The 21575-nt window shown below is 49.7% G+C and overlaps 1 protein-coding gene across 1 annotated transcript in view; it reads left to right on the top strand.

Annotated features, from left to right (window-relative positions):
- Positions 1-342: 342 nt before the first annotated feature.
- Positions 343-21575, top strand: part of LOC144152455 (uncharacterized) — a 63977-nt gene continuing 42744 nt past the window's right edge. Inside the window, exons 1-4 of the mRNA XM_077683720.1 lie at positions 343-427; positions 5251-5396; positions 12760-12872; positions 13217-13293. Of these exons, the coding sequence (XP_077539846.1) occupies positions 343-427; positions 5251-5396; positions 12760-12872; positions 13217-13293 (421 nt within the window). The remainder of the gene's footprint in view (positions 428-5250; positions 5397-12759; positions 12873-13216; positions 13294-21575) is intronic.

The raw sequence follows: 21575 nt of genomic DNA, 5'->3' as shown, positions 1-21575 counted from the left end.
TCTCTCGGACTCAGCGTGCGCCGCTACTACCGACTGCTCACGAACTCTGGAAAAAGTGTTCTGTGTGTGTGCCGTTCGTGACGTGTACAAAATCTAGAGGGAACGCTCGTTCTGACCATTAACGCTTTGGGTATAAATAGACCCCGCCCAAGCGCAGTAGTTTCATCCCTGTTTGAACAGTGAATCAATGCTGTCACTCTACTAGTCCTGTAAGCTCGCCCGTCGGGGCATCGTTCTTCTTTGGCTTCGGCCATCTCTCGCTATGAAGTAAACAGTTACGTTAGCCTACGGCTTCTGGACTTCTTCACGGGTGCAACATTGGCGTGCCGCTCGCTTCACACCATGCTACCAAACGTCTCTGCCTCTGCCGACAGGCTGTCGGCAGAGGCGTTTCGCCAGAAGTTCTGTGAAGCCGAGGAAGCTAAGGGTGAGTCTTACTCGGAGTTCGCCTATAAGCTGAGGGCCCACATGGAAGAGTGGCTCAAAGAGGCAAAGGCTTTCGGAGAGCATGACAAGGTAGTTGAGTGCTTCGGTCTCGAGCAGTTTTACCGCCGTCTGCCAGAAAACCTAAGATTTTGGGTGCAAGACAGGCCAGGGGTAAATACTGTGGATCAGGCAGCTCAGCTAGCCGACGAGTTCATCGCACGACGAGGTGCGCAGGGCCAGAAAGACGACCAAAAATAGTTCAGGCCGAGGACTGATAAGTCAGGGCCAAAAGAAAGAGTTCCCCATGAAGACGTTGGAACTAGCAAAGTCGTGTTCGTGGATAGGGAAACTGGCCGCGAAAACGAAAAGAGAGCAGAAGACGCCGTGGAGCAGCGCAGAAAGAAAGCTTTTGAAGCGGGCAGACAGGCTGCGTGGTACAACTGCGGCGAGACAGGACATTTCATTGCGAGTTGCAAGAAGGAAAAACTCCTCTTTCACGTGCTAGATCAGAGTGAGGACAGCAGGCAGTTTCTAGAGACGTACGTACGTGAGCTAGTGGTCAACGGAAATCCATGCCGAGTTCTTCGACCCTTCGTACGTTGAACCGGATCAGCTGATGGGGCGGTGTGTTTGGGTGAAGCAGGCCGTAGCAGCACGAAACGTGCGCCTGCCGATTGCTAAAATCAGCATCGGTGGTCCGTTTGGTGAACTTGTCACGCAGGTGGCAGTATCCCCACAACTTTTTCCAGAATACAGGTCGGAATATTCTCGAACGGGTCGGATCAGCTGCTACGCGAAAAGGGGGTACAATTTCGAGAAACTGCCGAGCAAAGAATTAGCTGAGCTCGCTGCGAAGCGCTCAAGTAAGAATAGTGTCGCCACCTCGAAAAGGAACGGCGAAACTCAGACAGATAGCGAGGATGGGGCATTTCTGGAGGCTCACGACACAGGGCAGCGTAAGTACACTGTGTGTAAGGACCCTGCAGTGAGCGGAGATGTTTCGTCATTTTCGAAGTGCTCAGGTTCACGGGAGGCCTTCAAAACGGCTGCTGCCCTAACGCGCGCAGTTCGCAGGCTAACGACGTTCCGCAGGAAAGCCTAAACCGGGACGTTAGTGAATGGGGGCAACACGAGTCCGTTGAAACGGCGGTTGTTTCTCCGGCCGCGAGTTCCGAACGGAGCAACGCTGTGGCAGAGCCGGCAGTCGAGACACTGGAATGTTTTCACGGGGAAGCTAAGCTTAACGACGACGCCACCACTGAGCGAGTCGCTAGCGTTCAACCTCCAACTCAGATACTCGATGTTGAGCAACGGCCAGCCAAGGCGGTAGTCATTCCGGTGTCGCCTGGGGGTGAGCCGTCTTCTGAGACCGGGCTGCCCGTACAGCCGGAAAGGAGAGTAAAAATTCCCCGCATTTCCCCGAGGGGAAGAATGTGAAAGTGCGAATGCACGAGTTGAATTTGCGCGGTTCGGTAATATTCGCGAAAGAGAGATCACACACACACACACACAACTACAAAGAAAGAAAGATGCATTTATTCACAGACACCTATTTGTGTTGTCGTTGTACTTGATTGCTAGAGCGGATCTCAGCTTTGAAATTTCGTGTCAGTACTCCTTTAAGCAGGTGCATTAGTCCTTCTCACGCCCGATTCTTGGCCAATCCCCCACGTGGGTATGTGCCATGTCAGCGGCCAGGCAGCGCGCGCCCATCTCCCCCCGTTGCCAAGGAAGACGAGGAGATTCCTGGCCAATCCCCCACGTGGGTATGTGCTATGTCAGCGGCCAGGCTGCGCGCGCCCATCTCCACGAGCGCGGACATCGCCGGTGGACGCATTTTCAGGGTCGCTTAAGAAGTGCATTGCACTTAAAATCACCCTGCGTTGTTCGCTTGCCGACAGTTTCGCAAATAAGTGTGGCGAGAACTCGAAAGGCGCGAGAGCGCCTTTCGAGTGGCAGCGCCGCTCGCCCGCTTTGCGCCGGGTCTCAGTGGACCATGCAGCGGCCGAGAACGAAAGCGCACGCCTTGCTCGAGTGGTGGGAAATAGAGCAGTTTTCTCCGCGCGTACGCGACAAGTCTCGGAAGAAGGCCGATGTCCTCTCGACTGGTCGCAGTCGCTTTTAGAGAACGGGCGCACCTAAAGTGCGGTACAAAAGGGGGAAAGCTCAGGGCAATGACGAAAGCTCAAATCGCAGCTCTCCGCGCGAGAAGTGGCCTGTAGACGCCTGACTTTCTCAATTTCATTGTTTTTCCTGAAGCAGGTTTCACCCTTTAGGATTACATTTATTTTTCTGTGGGACATTTCCAATAACGTGAAATGTCATCTTTCAAGTCTGTGTACTTGTCTAAAGTACTACTGGGCTGAAATACAACTAGTGCAGTTAGTTATTAGCGTATTTTTTCGCAACTAAAAGCCTGGTAGAGCTTCAGTGTGGATTTGTCTTCGCACTTGCCGGCGATGCGGTTGTGCCTTCCTTTGTTGTTCGGTTGCTTGCCTGACCAAGCTAGAGACCTTCTTGGGGAGCCACTATTCGTCCATTGACCGGCCCGGAGAAGCTCCAGCACGGTGTCGTACAGCCTAGGCCTGGAGTCGAGCATCTGACGAGCACTTCTCTCCGAAAGCATCCCTCCGGACAACGGTTGAAGACCCTTATCCATCGGGATCTCGGACCCCCCGCAGAGAACCTGTTACGAATGGGCCCGCCGCTGGGCTTTGTTTCAACACTCCTCGACTGTGCGGCGAAGCCTCCACTACGTGCGCCTTTCAAGCAGCACCCCCCGTGTAGGTGACTAATGCTTGCACGTCTCTACAAGCCTGGGTCGGGCGCCTCGCTATCGGCGCGTTTCAAACTTCGGCAGTTGCCGACGAGGCAGGATTCAACGTGCCCCAAGGACACGGAAGCCCCGCGTCCGCAGCGGAGTCCTCTCTCCCCTCTCTCGGACTCAGCGTGCGCCTCTACTACCGACTGCTCACGAACTCTGGAAAGAGTGTTCTGTGTGTGTGCCGCTCGTGACGTGTGCGCAATCTGGAGGGAACGCTCGTTTTTACCATTAGCGCTTTGAGTATAAATAGATGCCGCCCAGGAGCAGTAGTTTCATCCCTGTTTGAGCAGTGAATCAGTGCTGTCACTCTGCTCGAGTCCTGTAAGCTCGCCCGCCGGGCATTGTTCTTCTTTGGCTTCGGCCATCTCTCGCTATGAAGTAAACAGTTACGTTAGCCTACGGCTTCTGGACTTCTTCACGGCTGCAACATTGGCTGGCCACTCGTTTCACACCAGGCTACCAAACGTATGTCAGAGGCGACGGAGCTCGGCTCGGGTCGGCCTTCCCGTACGCAACACCTCCTATCTGAGATCCAGCACGCCAGTTTTGACCGACCTCAAATGCGACTAAATGAAAGGAAAGAACACAGAACTGATCTTCGAGGGGGGGGGGCGTCCTGTTCCCTGCTCCAGGACAGAGTTCGGTAGATACTGTAACAGGAGCTCAGCTATCTGTCTGCAAGTCAAACAGGCGAAACTAGTTCACAGGATGGGAATCTGACGTCACTGGAGTTCAAGCGCAGCTCATCATTGGAAGGCTCCTCGATGATGCCGCCTTCCGCTGTGGGTGCGCAAGTTGCATACACAGCGACACCATCCCGAGAGCCCGCTCAAGCAGGTGCTCCAACTCGCCAAAGGCTGCACAGTGGCCTGTACCTTCCATTGAAGTTATGTCTGCCGTTCACACCACCTACAGTCGCACCCCTTCCACCTACGCGTCCGCCGCCGCAATTCCAGCCTCGACCACAAGTGGTGCCCCCCCCCCCCCCATCTCGGACGGTACCTTACCGCCTACCAGGACCGTGCCGTTTAAACAACCACTGCCACTTGACCACCGCCTCCCCACGGACTCTTCCCGACTACGGACAGATTGTATGTAGCGGTGGATAGTACTGTTTGCGGTCAGCATACCCCCTCATCGTATCCTCCTTCCATACTGTAAATTCGCATTTCCCTCTCCTCTACCCGGCCAATGCTGTCGCTTTCTTTTCCTGCGCTTTGCGTGCCTTTGTTTCTTTCTAACGTACTGCGCGCAAGGAAGGAGTGTGGTAGCGACACCATCATCGTCGTTGTCAGCGTCACTATCATCATTATCACCTGGTTCGCACTCAGGACACGCTTTGCTCCTGGCCAGGAGCGGCACTCTGTTCTATGCGCCCCTAGTCGTCACCATGGCACAACCGTCGCAACCTCAATAAACCCACACTACTTCGTTGTACGTCTACAAGGCTGTGTAAAAAAAGCGTCATAAACGGGTCAGGCTAGAGCAGGTGTAGGCAACCTTTTCAGGTGGACGGCCGAGTTACATGAAGCCGACGCGGCGGAGGGCCGGACAGCAAATAGGGGGGAAGAGGGGTGGGGCGGGGGGGCTTTGCAGGCAAACATAAAAAATTCAGGGAATCAAAATGATATTTTTCGATAATTTATAATAATCTGGCTGAGCGTAAAATTAAGGGACAGTGCAAGAAATAAGCGATCACTTCTCTGTTCTTTCCTTTCGTTTAATCCTATTTGAGGTCAAAACTGGCGTGCTGACCGTCAGATAGGAGGTTACAGGCGAGGGGTTCTCACTACGTACTGGCGGCCGCGTAACACTGTCCCACGGGCCGCAGGTTGCCGACCCCTGTAGTAGAGAAAACTATAGAGGGCAGTTTCAGAAAAAAGTCCGTGAGTTTTTTGTAAGGAGGAAGCACCGGCGAATATCGGGAGGGTGGCCTGGGCGCGATTCTTTCGGATCTGACGGGCCATGGTTGGGCTAGCAAAGCCTTTCGCTGCTTCCAGGTGGCACACGCGTCCCTGTGGCCGGCGGAATGTTCGCGGCAGGGCTCGCCGCACTGCTGGTGACGGCACTACGACTCGAGACGAGCGTGGCCAGGCCAGGGAGGTGCACTCCCAGGGTCAACACGCAGCCCTTCGACGTGTACGAGGTGAGGACCTTCATCTGCCGCTCCAGACTTGCAGAACGTGGGACCATTGTAATCGGGGGCTTGGGACCGCGTCTATGTTATAACGGTGTCACTGTAAGATTTACAATCTGCCCTGGCAAATATTTGCAGTCAACCTTGACACACTCTTCTGACTTGCTTCCCGTCGGTGCCGAGGCCCTCGGGATTCTAATTTTTGTTTTCATAAACGGTTTTTATCAGTATCCTTCTGTTGAAGACCAGGAAGCAGACGCGGTCAAAGGAGACCCGGTTTATTATGACCTTCGAGCGGGCGAATCGGTAAAGGAAGAAGATAGCACGAGTCTCGTTCCTCGTGAGGCAGTTGCTGGTCCCTTCTTCTGTCTCGTCGTCTTCTTATCGGTTCAAGCATAGATTTTCGCAACAGGCTCCGGGCCGGCCAAATAAAATGAATCAGTTTGGCTAGCTTTTTGAACCTTCAATGCTTGGAGTGTATGGATATGAAGCCTCAAGGCGATAAAGCCGGTCGATGCAGAGTGGTTCCGGCCGAAGTACGCACTTCACATGAACGAGCCTTTCCGTCTCTACCTTGGAAAATCTGAGTCACTCGACCCAACTTCCACATTTGGCGGGGCGCGTTCCTCTCTCCAATAAGAACAACGTCTCCGAGATGTATAGAAACCGGAACTGCCCTTGGACTCATGTACGCGGAGAGTAGTTCGTGCAGGAATTCGCCTGGCCATCTGTTCCAGAGTATTTCGAGTGGTTGCTTTCTGTGTTTCCACCGCCCACGAATTTTTTTGGCAGAAGAAATTTCAGGGGCACGAACTTTCTTGGGGCAACATTGCTAGACGCTGCCCAAGGAGGAAGTGGCCTGGAGTCAGCGGATTAGGTTCGTAGGGTTTGGAATAGACGTACGTGATAGGCCTTGAGTTCATTATCGCTTCTACTTGAGTTAGAACGGTATTCTTTCCAATTATTTTCTTCAGGGTTGTCTTCATTGCCCGAATTAATCGTTCCGAAAACGCTCGCCACCAAGGAGCTTGTTCAAGAACAAATTTCCAGTGGATGGAGTTGTCCGAAAAATATCCTTGAATTTCATCTCCTTTCATGAGAGTCCATTGCCGCGTAATATCTTTAGAAGCCCTTTTGAAAGTCTTCCCATTGTGAGAATGTATGATCCTGCAGAGGCCTCGCCGAGCAACAAATCGCCAGAAGGCGAGGAGGAACTGTTGCGCTGACAAGTTACTCACAAGTTGAAGATGAACAGCGCGAATGACTGCGCAGGTAAAAATCAGTATATAGGACTTCTCCATCATTCCGTTCCGCTTGTGCAGTATATGTCCGGCAAAGTCCATGCGTTTTACCTCAAAAGGGGGAGATGGCACAGTTCTGTTGGCTGGTAGGGGCGCAAGTGGCTGGCAGTAAGGCTTGGCAGAGTCTCGTCGGCAGACTGTACATTCGTGAATGACCTTCTTCACTACTTGCCTGGCCCTGATGATACAAATAACTTCTCGCAGTTCGGCAATCACAAGGATGACACCCGCGTGTAAAAGCCTGCGATGTTTGAACTGCGATGTTCCTCGATTACCAAGAGTCTTGTGAAGGGGCCTGTATCTTTCTCTTAGGTTACTGAACTGAAGTCGCCCCCCAGCCTAAGTATTCCTTTCTCGTCGAATAGGGGTCGAAGCGTTTTAGCGACGAAGTGATTCCAGTGACAGTGGATCCAAATGCGGCTTGTTGAGTCTGCCGGATCCAGTACAATTCAGCTGCTTGTGTTTCACTCGTTTGGAGGTTTCCAGTACGTTTACACATCGGTTTCTTGCAGTTATCAATGAATCTCTTTAGCCAAGCGGTTACTTGTACGAGAATGTTTTTATGAGCTGTATGATTTCATATCTGGAACAGCACACAGGAGAATTAAGTTGGTTGAAGGTAACGTACTTTCTTCGCCTGTGCTGTCGATATCTACGTAGCGTTTGAAATCCTCGATAACGTTGATGTCGGTTTGCCACTGACGCAAGAAAGTGCGGTCCATTCCGTCAAAGTGAGCTTTTTAAAAGTTGTGCAGTGATTCCCCTGGAGAGTAAATCCGCTGGATTGTGCTCCCCAGGACAATGTTCCCACGCGTTGACGTCTGTCAGCGACTGTATTTCGGCGACTATACTTCCGACAAAGGGTTTCCACCTCTTCGTTGAGTTTTTTATCCAATGGAGCCCTGTCGTAGAGTCAGTCCATAGGACGGTATCCATGTCTTCCATGCCCAAAGCCTTTTTAAGTGACTTTGCAAGTCTGGCTGCTACAATTGGGCTCCCATCAGTTCTAAGCCCGGCAAGGTCAACTTCCGCAATTGACCGGATTCCGCAACTCTTGACTTGGCGAGGAGCACCTGGATATTTACTGGCGTTGTTCCTTCTTGATATTTCAAATACAGCACTGCTCCGTAAGCTATCGGACTTGCATCGCTGAATGCATGAATTGCTGTGTTGACACGCTTGTCATCTGGGGAACAACCGAAGTATCTTGGCAATGAAAACTTTACAATATCTTTTAGTCCCTCCGTCCACACTATCCAATCTTTCAGCACGCAGTCAGGTAGGAGTACTTCTGCATCCACAAGTCCAAGGAGTACTTCTGCATCCACAACTTCTGTATTAGTAACTTAATTGGGCGTACGAAAGGGGCTAGAAGACCAAAAGGGTCATATACATGGGAGGCGAAGCTTAGGATTTCTCTTTTGCTTCTTTTAGGTTCTTCCTGTTGGTTAAGCATGTGCTGCAGGGGTGATTTTAGAGTGTCCTCCGTGGTGTCCAAGACTAGACTAAGAGTCTTCCTTTCTACACCTGGGTCGAACTTGAGTGGATCACTATCGCTGTAACTTTCTCTCAAACGTCTGCTGTTGGTAGTTTATTTCTTCAAGCACATTCCCGCGTCTTGTGAAATGTGGAAGCAATCGTTCACAAGTTTCCGCGCCTCCTCAAAACGGCTGCCTCCGATTACGAGATTGTCAACGTAAAAGTGATATTTCAAACGACGAGTAATCGTCGGGTACTGATTTTGCGCTTGACGGAAATGGTGCCGTAGCGTCACTTCGAGAAGAAAGGGGCTACTCGACGCGCCGAAGGGAACTCTGGTCATTCTGTACTCCTCTATGTTTGATGAGTTTTCTTTATACCAGAAGAAGCGGAATGCATCGTTATGTCTCTTCACCAAGGAAACCTGCAGAAAAGCTTTTTCTATATCTGCAGAAGCTCCCGCACGATAGCTGCGAAATTTCAAGAGTAAGTGAAGAATATTCTGATTGAAGTTAGGTCCCACTAACAAAATGTCGTTTAGAGACGGACATCCAGGAGCGCGAGAAGACGCATCAAAGACAATGCGCACTTTGGTTGTCTCTCTTTCTCGTTTTACCACAGCCCGGTGGGGCATATAGTAAACAGGCCCCTGGATGGTGTCCGAGGTAACTTTCTCAGCGAAGTCATTGTGAAAGTAACTTCGAATGGTCATGTCATAATCGTTTTGAAACTGTTGTTCTCATTTCAGCTTGCGCTGTAAGGTCTCAAGCTTTCGACACGCGACCTCTCTGTTATCTCAGCTCATGACGATTCGGGCGCCAGGGCAATTCGACAAGGTAGCGTCCACTGCGATTAAAAGTTGTTTCAGCGAAGACCTTTAATAATTCGTGGATTCTTCGGAAAGCTATGACTTATGGCTAAGTCCTTGGTGTTCAAGTTCTCGAAACGCCATTATCTGCTCGGATATTCACTCTTCACTTGCCACGTGAAAACGGTTAACTTCTTGTAAACCGATGATCGGCGAAGTAACTGTTGCATGTCCATGTACTCTCCACCAGAAGACTGTTTTCACTGCAGTGAGATTTTCGTTGAGCCGCTGAATGTCTCCTGTCACCAGTTTCTAATAAACGTCTGCTCCGATAGGCAGGCTGATGCCTGGTTCTATCTGAGTTTCGAAGCAAGAGGAGTCGGCAAAGGGCATTGCGTTGGCATCAAGTCCCTGTAGAATTGATTGTTCCGTCAACTGAGACAAGTCATTACGTATCTCAGGAACTTCGATGGCTTTTATCTCAAACCCGTGGTTGTCGTACTGACTCTATAGGGTAAGCTGCAATCTGTTGTACCGCTTCCGGTGAAACGACGAGTTCCCAAAGTGAGAAATCGTCATCTGCTCCTCGGTGAGTACCTTTGGTCGCAACTTCTTAGACAGCGTTTCCGTTATAAATGTGCGCTGACTACTTCCGCCCAACAGCAGCCTCACCAAATGTTTGTTAGCTGTTCCCTTGGCCTACACCCGTGCCGTTCGGCGAAGAACGGTTCTCTGAGGAGTCACGGGTCAGTCGCCGAAGTAGACACAGTGGCCGGTTTTTCCGGTAATCGGCGTTTGGGTAGCACAAGGGAGTGATGCGGCGCCCCTGGAAATAGGGACATGAGAGTCTCCTAGCATTCTTTCATTCCTTGACGCAGTGAAGGGGCCTCGCTCGTCGAAAGCAGCATCCTTGTTGTTGCAACTTCGCTTTCTTTTCTTCTGACGTAAGATGGGCTGTACATTCCTCTGTGATGTGGTCTTTAGATCCACAGAAAACGCAGCCCTTGCGGGAGACCGTACTTTGAGCATAGAAGCAGAACCTTGAATATGGTCCTTGACTTACCTAGGGACTGCCTGGATTTTTATTGGCGTGTCTATTGGTGGTACAGTCATGATGAAGGTGGTCTCACGACTCCGTACTTCAAAGTGCAACACATTCAAAGTGCAACAGATCCAGTAGCATCAGGCCGTTCAACTCCCGTTCCTCGTGTTGATGTCTCTTTTAGAGCCAGTTGATTAAATTTCAGTACGAGCTCACGGGGCAAAGTCTCCAGTAGCGAAGCCTTAAACATTACTCCGTAGGCCTCGACTTCCACACCGAGATTCTTCAATGGTCTCACGTGGGTATGGATCTGTTCTTGGAGCGACTGAAGGCCGTTCAGGTCGTCGCAGGAGGTAACTTTAGGCAGGTTCAGGAGTATGCTCATATGGTCGTTTATCACTGTTTTATTTCCGTAACGCTGCTGTAGCAATTCGATGGCTGTAGAGTAGCTGATTGGTGGATGATAAGCCGCTTATCATGCCCTCCACTTTTCCCTTCAGGTAGCTGCGCAGGTACTTAAATTTGTCCACATTGTCTAGCGATGGATTTTTATATATTGTAGATTCAAATTGGTCCAAAAATTCCGGCCAGCGAATCAATTCTCCATCGAAAGGCTGTATCTCCAGCTTCTGTAGTCGAACCTGAACTCTTTTGCTGGATGGAGTGACCTCCTGTCTTGGACTAATCGCCGAATGGCACGTGGCCGCAAGTTGTCTCTCCGAGCAATAGCTCATGTGATCGATTGAGTCGTGGTAGTGTTCTACTGAGGCAAATTCCTCATCTAGTTCCCCATCTGCCACATGCCTTTCTATCTCTTTGTCCAAGTCGGTTAAAGCAGTCTTTTTCTGTTTGAGTATATTGAGGTGTTCATTCAGCTCACCGATAGGTAGTGGGTTACCATCCAGCATGGACTTCTTGACGTTCTCTGTCGTTGATGCGCGGAGCGTAGCATGTTTCCGCGTCAGACGGTAGATTGGGAGGCCCGGTACGTTGATGTCGCTCTGGCGGAGTTGATCCGATACGCCGTTCGAGGCCGGGGCTTCCTTTTCAATAGTCTTGCATCATCGGTAGGGGTCTTCAACTGTGTAATTCTTCCATCCTGGTCACGGATTCAAATTGTTGAAGACCAGGAAGCAGACGCGGTTAAAGGAGCACCGGCTTATTATGACCTTCGAGCGGGTGAATCGGTAAAGGAAGAAGATAGCACGAGTCTCGTTCCTCGTGAGGCAGTTGCTTGTCCCTTTTTCCGTCTCGGCGTCTTCTTATCGTTTCAAAGATAGCTTTTCGCAACACCTTCAAAATAACCGCCATGCTGCGGCTAAACAATAAGTAGTGACGTTTCACGTTGTGCGCGCGCGTTAGTGCACTGAGCCTCCCGGGTACGCCCAGCCGCGGCTTGTGCCCCGTCGTCGCGGTGTGTCTCTCTCCGCGTGCACGGCGCCCCCTTGCGTCCGCAGCTCCAACGATGAGACAGCTCTCTCCCTTTTAAACACCATAGTCTTTCTTGGGCTACTTAAACCCAGAAATTTCGCTCAGTCTGTCTGTCTGTCTGTCTGTCTGTCTGTCCGTCTGTCGGTCTGTGACTCGATTCAGCCACCCGGCCAAAGTAAAATGCTTACTGTCCAATAGTCTTATATACTCACAGCCTAATCTAAACGTCTAAGTACGGTTTATATGTTCATGCTTGTCAACATTCTTGAACAAAAACAAGACATTACGCAAATATAAGACAAAGAATAACACACAAGGAATATTTACAGTGTTCCTTTATAAAAAATTTATAGATGCTTGATTTTTGCTACATAAAATCTACACCCACTGCAGAAAAAAAGTTCACACTGTCTCCTTCTGTTGCCCGCGCCACGTCTGGCGGTATTTTAAGAAATCAAGCGCCACGTTCTGCTTGGGAACGTTCGTGGGCATAGGGCTAGGGCAACGCGGTTCAATAAACGTTGAAGTAGGGCGCCCCGATTCACGCGCGTGTCCGCCGTACGGCAGCGCTCGCATCGAGGCACCTGTGGCCTGGAACAGTGGAACGCGGTAAATTTAAATCGACTTGAACCAACCTTTAGCGTGTTTACCTTTGGAGGAGCACGACGCAAGAGGAACAACATGACAGGTGAGCGGGAAAGCGAAGGCAGGCATTTACTTGGCAAATGTCGACAAAGGCTATCGTCCTTTGTCGACAATTTCAACGAAAGGAGCACATGCGCGGCCAGTTTAATTCCCCGGCGCTCGCTTCCATGCCTCAGTGCCTCGCCGATTTCCCCCGCGGGAAACTTATTCTTGCTAGTCAAAAATGAACGTTAATGGTATGTGTTCTCGGATATCCCAGATCCGCCACCGCTATTTATTAGAGATATATCACCACACTCGATTTACGCTTCAATACAAGTCTATGTTCACAGCTGCCCAAAACACGCCCATTTCGAGCTAGATCAGTCCGGTATGCCAGGAGCAACAACGTTCCCTACCTAACTATATCGTGGAGTGGGGCATATAACACGCCAGCTGCCAAGCTGTATCGAGTAGCACCTTGCGCGCATGCACCGCGGAGCAAACTGACAAAACTCATCCAGCTGGCTGGCAATAATCGCGCCCTGGGTTTGTACTGTGGCCATTTCTCGTGCAGCTAATTCGGGAAGTTTCGGAACTCGGCATGCTCTCCGGGCCCGCGGTGACTGCGGGACAGAGTCGTTGGAGTGCTCTCTCTCAGCCCGTTCGCTCACCATGCGCGTGCAGATTTCGCAGAGAACCTGGTACGAGACGTGGGTGTCCCCGAAGGGCCAGAAGAAGTGTGTGCTAAGGAACTACGACGTCAACAGGAACAAGCTGCAGTGGCTTGAGAGAGACAGGTGCGATGCCTACCATCCTTCTGGTGTTGCGCACCGACTTGCAGCGCTCATTCGTCGCGCAAACTACGGCTCGGGTTGTTTTGTATGCTGCACGGGTTGGGGGAGAGGCTCGGAAGAAATCAAAAGAGAGCAGACTAGATGTAATGCTTATCTGATGCCAGGCCGCGCATGCACGCACGCGGTAAGCTCAAACTTCAGCTGCCTGATACGTGTCCGACTTTAAAATCGCCCTACTTTTCTCGTACTCGCTTTAGTTGTGCTGTATTATTGCCAGACAACTAACTAGGAAATGTGCAAGTGCGTATCGCATTCCTGCTCACCAACGCGACGCCCTGTTCGCGCAGCCTTGTTGGAGACATCACGGACGCCAAAACGATGGACTTCATTGACCACGGAAAACTGCAGCTTCTCAAGAAAGACGGTGAGACATTGCCATTAACGAGCTGTGTAGAGCCCGCTAAGATATCCAGAGGCTCGGTCAAGAATCGTTAGAATTCAACGTTCAAGCCTATGAGTTATAGTGTCAAAAACCGCTTTATTTTACGATCGATGCACCACCTGGCGTTCATTTCTTTGGGACTGCGGGGCGAGCAGGCGACGCCGCAGTCACACGCTCGGTAAGTGTCATTTATTCGGCATATCAGCAGCGCCGAGTTTAACAGTGCTTTGAGCAGAACGTTCAAAGCGTCCGAGAGCTGTCAGGTTTGCCCATAAATTCTGTTCCCAACGCGCTAAGTGCCAGCCTACACGCGCTTTCTCTAGGCGGGGGTTTGCTGTGAGGCTACGTTTCGCCGTGCCAGCAGGACGCCCGAAGTTTTATCACCAATCGATGCTATAGCATCGATTTTTTATTCATAATTTTCATAATTCTGGGCAGGTTACCGTCATTGCCTTCACTTGGCGGTGTACAGAAGCTACTCTTCCGGGCGTCAGTACACCGTTGTTGGCCGCACCAAAAATCAGCGTAAGCGCAAAGTGCACTGCTGATGCAAGAAACTCGTGTGAAGTGCACCATGACAGAAGAAGTGTTCGCATGTGCGCAGTCCATTCGCTGCACAAGTTTCCTGCATCCCTTTAGTGCGGCGGTGAATGGGTCCTCGCGCTGAATCAGAAAGACTTCGAACCCAGGAAATGTCATACGGTGCTTTTGGGGGCGCTATTTATTCACCCTGACGCTCAATCCTTATCGCGCGTTTCTGTTGTCTGGAGGCATGTTCTGTTCACTTCATCGACGGGAAGCCGACAAAAATCAAACCGACACCTGTGCCGCAGCACGGGTACGCGAAAAAGGTGAGCTGAGAGCGCGTGTGTCGTCTTTCTATTGTACCTGTTGAATCGCACTCTCGAGTTTTACCAAATATGCACCACCTTGCCCAATTCTGCCGACATGGAAACGTTGGCTACATGAATCAATATACGACAGCCAATTCGTCCCTGCCGGATATACTGTACTTCGAAAAGACCGAGGCAGTAAAGGAGGCGGTGTATGCATTCTTTTTAAAAAAGCGTTTGCGTATAGTGAGAATGCCTGACTTGACTGACGTTGAGTGCATATTCTGCAAAGCGTACCACGATCAGGTTAAATATGTAATAGCAGTCATGTATGGACCCCCTAACTCGTCTATTGACATGTTGGAATCGTTAAAGAAGTATCTACATTCGAATATAAAACCTGGTGACAAAGTTATTTTGGCTGGAGATTTTAACTTGCCGAATATAGACTGGCCGAATTTCTCGCTCAATAATCAGAATTATCACTGGGGAGAAGCAATGCTAGACATTGCGTTCACTTTTGACTTATTTCAAATTGTAACAGACTTCACTAGAGTTCAAGAAAATTGCAAATCAGTACTAGATCTCTTTCTAGTGAGTGAATACATTAGTGTCAAAAGTTACTGCGAAGTAGATTTCCGAACTTCTCTCTTGCTGATGATGTGTCTATAATTGACCTGCTTTCCTTTAATTTTGATGATTTCCGCAATAGCACTTGTGGTGTACACCACCTTTGGGACAGATTTAAACAGATTGTGAATGAATGTATCGAGTGTTTTGTACCCAAGATTACAAAAAAATGTAAAGGTAAGAACCTATGGATTATGAGGGAGACATTGCAATCGAAAAGGCGACTAAAGCGCTTAAAGAAAAGGTTAACAAACAACAGAACATTATTTATAAAGCAAGAAATATCGAATCTTTCTTTACAAATTAAAGACCAAGTAGCTGCTGATAAAACGCGCTATTACGGTGAATCATTACCAAGCTTCATAACTACGTCTCCCGAGAAATTTCGGCGTTCAATTTCTCCACACTCCACTGAATGTGATACATTTGAAGTTGATGGCTGCCTTACTCACGATAGTTCAAAAATTGCTAATGCCTTTAACAACCACTTTAAATCGGTGTTCACCCAAAATAATGGTATATCACCTGTGTTTCATGCATCCCTACCACCGATGTCTAATGTCATTGTTACTGAAGGTGGTATAGTTAATCTTCTCGTAAGGCTTGATGTCAAAAAATCATCAGGGCCTGATGACATTCCGAATAGCTTCTTGAAAAGGTACGCTGAGTGGGTGTCAAAATATCTTCATGTCATTTTTTACAAGTCCTTACAAGAAGGAGAAATACCAAGAGACTGGGGAACTGCTAGAGTTAAACCAGTTCATAAGACCGGAAATAAGAAGTTCGTTAAAAACTATCGTCCAATTTCATTAACATGTACCGTATGCAAGATTCTGGAACATATCATTCATTTACAATTTACAATCACATCGGCGAATTTCTGGACAACTATAACGTTCTAACAAAATGCCAGCATGGTTTTAGAAAAGGTTACTCGACCAGCACTCAGTTAGTTGAAACAATACATGACTTTGCCAAATCAATAAATAATAGGACACAGACCGACGTTATTTTTATGGACTTTTCGAAAGCCTTTGACAAGGTATCCCACACTAAATTGCTATATAAGATAGGTAAAATAATCAGTAATTCTCAAGTAGTTGACTGGATTTCTGCATATCTAGCAAAACGTGAACAATTTGTTGTCTTTGCTGATTGCTACTCAAATAGGCAGCTTGTTGACTCTGGCGTTCCCCAGGGCTCCGTGCTAGGACCACTCATTTTTCTCATTTTTATTAATGATATTGTTGATGACATCCCGGTTAAAATCAAACTCTATGCTGATGACTGTGTACTTTATAACGAAATATGCTGTCCCGCTGACCAACAGGTGTTAAATAATGCTCTAGAAAAAGTGTCCTCCTGGTGTGATGAATGGCAAATGGCTATTAACTTCGAAAAAACAGTGTTTATGCAAATAACTAATAAAAAAATCCATTAAAGGAGTACTGACACCAAATTTTGATACCTAAAAAATGATATAATTGGCTTCAGTAGTTTGTACAGATGCCTCACAGAAATTTTTGCAGCGATCCGAGGCCGGAATCACATCTAAAATCGATTTTGATTATCCAGCCCGCGAGCTTCCACAAATCGGCAGCACTAGCGCAATCGCTTTCGGCGTGACGAAACATTGGCCTACGTGTCTGGCCGGTTCAGGGTGACGTCATATAGTCGTTTTCAGAACCGGAAACGATATCCTGCGCTGCTGTTGTCGGTGGTATTCGTTTGGGCAGGAGACGTGGGCGTAGCTGTGTGAGCAATGCTTGTAAACGTTGCGTGTTCGACGTCTTTGCTCTTCAGTTCGTTGCCGGCGCATGGTGTTCGGCACTGGTGCCGAAAACGGCGTGGTGCGCGATGTCGACGGGCACCGCGGCGACGCGGCGGTGCGCGTCGCCGAGCTCGCCCAAGTTGTGCTATGGCAAGCTCGCGGTATGCGAAGTACTGCTCGTGGAAGCCTGCCCGAGCAAATCGACGACGACGCCAAGATGCATTCTTTTCCACGCGACGACATGCAGCGCTAAACGTGGACTTCGTGGAGTTCGTGCACGCCGGCGGCCGCAAGAACTGTCGCCCAAGCCAGCGGGCTCGGGGTTGCACGGGTCACGTTGGGTGTTGGGAACTTTGTATCGTGGCGACTATTTGATCGCTGGTATCTGTACAACTGCGAATGACCATCCCTTACACAACTTTTCACCACACTATCATCCCCTTTTTGGCATACGAAGCTTTATTTTGGCAATAATTTCCGTTTCTGCGATCGGTGACCAAGACATCTGCCGCGGCCTGTTTGATTCTAGCGCGCAGGTGGCGCCATCTTTCGGCCGCTCGCCGCACCGTGGTGCCGACAGTGCTGGGTCGGAGCGCCGAACCCCCGCTTCCGGTCAGCGTAGGCTTACCATTGCGGCAAATATCTGAACGCCACTTTTAAATTCAGCGCTGATAACAACTCCTAGCACAATTTTCAACACACTTACATCTAGTTTCTCGCATGTAGAGCTTCTTTTTCGTGATCAGATTGATTAGAAGAGTGGCGACAAGCTGTTGCTATCACGGTCTGCGCCGGTTCGAGCCGCAGTGATATTAAAAAACGGACGACGGCAAAGACATCGCCGGCCTAACCGCCTGGCCAAATAAGGTTGTTCTGTCTGTCGGGTGGCAGTGACTCATCCGAGTCTGAAGATTCAGACGACATGTCGACTGCGCGGGCGAGTCGCGGACCATGTGCAATCGTAGCAGACGATGCGGCGAACGCATGGAGTAAAGAAAAACGTCCCTGACGTCACGGGTGAGACCGTGACGTAAGGCTTCCCGCTTGCAGGCTGGCCTTCGAACGGCCATTTTCCCGCGCGGCGACCAAATTTGAAATTGGTTGCAATAAACGTGCTATAATTAATTCTGTGTTGGCGGCTGACGGCTTTCGGTTCGATTTTCGTAATTACTAGGCCAATAGGTATTCTTTACAGCATAAAAACTGAAAGCGAGAAATTTCGTGTCAGTACTCCTTTAAAGTACGAGTACTCTACTACCCATACTAAACTTTCCGAAGTCCCACATTACAAGTATCTTGGGTTATGGATCACAAATGACCTGAATTGGACTAAACGCATTAATACGGTAACTAACACTGCAATGCGTAAGCTTTTCTTCCTCAGAAGAGCATTGAAACTTTCTACCCCCTCCGTCCGCCTTCTGGCTTATAAAACAATAGTTATACCGACTTTGGATTATGCTTCCATTATATGGGTCCCTTTCACCAAAACTAATATCAACAAGCTAGAAAGAGTGCAAAAAAAGGCCATTCGTTTTATTTATAACAGCTTCGGACGCACTTCGATTACGGAACTTTAAACTCGAGCTAATCTACCAACACTAAAAGAAAGAAACCGGTTATCTAGACTAAAATTTCTATATCAACTAGTAAAGGGATATTACAAGACAGACATTTCTGAAGTTCTTTCATTCTCGTCCGGATATGCAACTCGACAAAGGCATGAGCGCACAATAACACCTTATGCAACCCGTAACAACTGCTTTAAATATTCCTTCTTTCCACGAACTATAACCGACTGGAACAAACTAACCAACACCGAAGTTTCACAGCCATCCTTAACATTGTTTTCTTCTAGCCTCAACAACAGTGTTTAAACTAACATCCCAATTAATATCTGTCCCCACAAACGTTGGAATTTTTTTTATATTTTGAGTTGCTTTGCGCCTACTTTTGTTTCTGTGTTTTTTTTCTGCCTGCTTTGAAAATTTGTTTGTTTGCATATTGAGAATTCATGTAATTCATGTCACCCACTCCGCGAAAATCCCTAGTAGGGATTGCAGTATTCATAAATAAATAAATAAATAAAAGTCGCGGTGGCGGAGCACTCCCGGTCGTGTCCGCAAATATGCCTCCTACAGGTGCGCACAGACGTCGGGGTAGCATTTCGGCTGCAGCCGCTGCAGCCGAAATGCTACAGTGTACTAGAATTGGGTTCTACAGTGTACTAGAATTGGGTACACTGTAGAGCAAGGGTTTGCAACCAGAGCGGACTGACAGATCCGCACCCGGGCCCGAGCCAGAGCCCGCGGCGCGAGCGCGCAGGGGTTTGTAACCAGAGCGGAGTGAAACTGGCGACCACCTGCAGCCGCTCTTTTAGCGGGGAGGGCATTCCTGGTCTGGCAACCATGGTAGCCCCGCAAAAAAAAATGGCGGGAAAACTTGCGGGTACGCCAGCTGAAATGCTACCGACGTCGGTGGGTTGGCGCATTCGGCAAATGCCTCGGATCCCGTGATTGTGCAAGTTCGAAAGCATGGCCTCCTGCTGCCGGTGCGCGAACGTGTTGTCATTTAAAACGTGCTCTCGTACCTCATACTGAGTTGGTTGTAAAACCAGGCCTTTAAATATTGGTCTTAGCTTTGCCGGTCGTAGAATTTGCATGCTAATAAATGTGAAATATGTCTTGACAATATTGGCCACCGCATTACACTATTTCCTGCTACCCAAACAGGGGCAACCTATTGGGTGCACCAAAATTGCACGGCCATTTGCTTGCTTAGAAGAACTTTTGCGTTGCAGCAGCTGGGGGACACCGCGACAGCAATTTCCCGACACGAGCGCGTACCCAAGCTGTATCAGACGTTGGCTTCACGCCGATGAAATGAGCAGAACATACCTCCAGAGAACTGAAACGTGCGATAAGGATTGACCCCGAGGGTGAACAAACAGCGCTTCCAAAAGCACCGTATACGACTGTACCTACGCTCGCAAATGTGCTAGGTTCAAAGTCTTTCCGACTAAGCGCGACCACCCAGGAGACACAGGAAATTTGTGCAGCGAATGGACTCCGCCCGTGCAGACACTTCTTTTGTAGTGGTCTCACGTCTCTTGCATGAGCGCTGCCCTTTGCGCTCACGCTAATTGGTGCAGCCAACAACGGCGTAGTGACGCCCTTCTGTACATCGCTACGTACAGGCAATGACGACAACTTGCCCAGAATTAAGCAAATAAATATCAATTGGGGATAAAAATTACGCCCATCTTCCCGCGAGGGAATCCTGGTGTGATGCGACGCATCGGGGGGTTCAAGTGGTGTTTCCGTTGGGTTGATTCTCTAAATCACGCGAAACGTGTTGTGAACGCGTATGATGCATTTCCATCACATGCGGGTATTCCTATACGCGGGACGATTGGCGTAATTGTTGTGTCACACCACTCACTGAATGGACCGTCGCTTCCATCACGTCTTCATCGAAAGAATCAAGTCAAGCACGAAGTAGTCAAGCAAGGTCACGTCAAGTGCGAGAGCGAGCGCTTGACTGAACCGCCGCAGCGCGATACCCGCTTTATATTCACAGCGCTTGAAGGAGAGGAGACAATGGAGGAGAGTCGCGCATGCGCACACTTGCGCGCGCCGGAGCAGTTGTTAATGCAGCGTTACGCAGCGAAGCGCGCCCAAACAAGCGCGCCAGCTGTGGTATGCTAATGAGCCGGAGTGAGAGTGTTGCACACAGCTGTGGGAGAGAAGAACGGAGGAGGGCTGCGGACGGACGGCGCGACGACGCAGGAGGGACAAGCCCGAGAGCAAGAGATGCGTCGCATCTAAAAAAATTGGCCTGGGTGTGCGTTGCGAGAGGTACGGTTAATGTTATTGTTTAGCTTGGTTGTCTGTGCGGTTACGACGCTTCTCGAGCAGTGCTGCTAGTTCTTCCTCCGTCTCTTCGGTTCGCTGCCTTCTCTTGGTTTCGTTCCGACGACGAAGCCTGGATTCTTTCCGGCCCACTTTCCATACCTGGGGCGTTATTCCGGAAGGCCCGAGTTTCGCCTACTCCCGAGTTTCCAGCTGCTTGTTTATGAAAGTAGTGATAGTGGAGCATTCGATACACCTCGAGCGTGCAGCACGCGTGGCATATTCAGCGCGCTGCATTGGGGCCGCTTACGTTGATAAAGTACGGCTCGTGCTACCTTCCGCATGCAGCCCAATCTGAAATCGCCCTGCAATGCTCATTCCCCAGCATGAACTAGATAACCCCACTGGTACTTTGAAATCCCCGGCCTGGCTGTTGGCCGCGCCCGGTAAGGGGCGTTCCGTTTTTCTCTGTGTTCGTTTCCTCCACTGAATTATGTTTGCTATGTGACCTGATGGCAGTCCCAGTGCAGCTCTGCGCAAGCACAAACCAAGTAATCAAAGGGGTTCCGATGGCTCCCGAACCCCCTACACTATATAAAAAAATAATACTTACCGGCGCCTCGTTTCGATCCCACGACCCTGCGGGCGGAACGCAAGGTACATGGTGCTCTACCCACTGCGCCACAAAGCCGACACAGAATGAAAGGCTACGAACGCGCCTTATATCGTTGACTCATCCAAACTACGTCAAGAAGTTTGCTGATACAACGCATTCACTACCACCAACTCCCCAAACACTAAACGTTAACGCAATACACCCACCCCCTATGCGACGCATTTACTCGAGTCCCCCTCGCGGGGATTTGTAAGTGATGATCATGGCACATCACCTTGGAGGAGCTGTACGACATGACGTCTCTTTGTCGTTCCGAGCAAGTGCTTACGGCGAACGACGGAGTTCCTTTTTGTTCTGCCAATCTTGGCCAAGCTCCCCAAATGTTTGGATTGACAAACATGCGCCGGGGACGCTGGGCGGTCGTCGTGAGGAACGCACACACGAGCGCTCGGCAGTTCCTTGTTTGTTTTTAAATGCAGAGCCTTTCTTTAAGTCACGATGTCACCCGGCGTTGTCGGCGTTGGCGTGCCTCGGCGTCCGCAACAGCCGTTCCAGGTGCGCCT

This window comes from Haemaphysalis longicornis, unplaced genomic scaffold, assembly GCF_048455015.1.
Source record: "Haemaphysalis longicornis isolate Haplotype H1 unplaced genomic scaffold, Haemaphysalis longicornis Haplotype H1 scaffold_9, whole genome shotgun sequence".
NCBI lineage: Eukaryota > Metazoa > Arthropoda > Arachnida > Ixodida > Ixodidae > Haemaphysalis > Haemaphysalis longicornis.
This window is presented reverse-complemented; position numbering and strand designations above follow the sequence as displayed.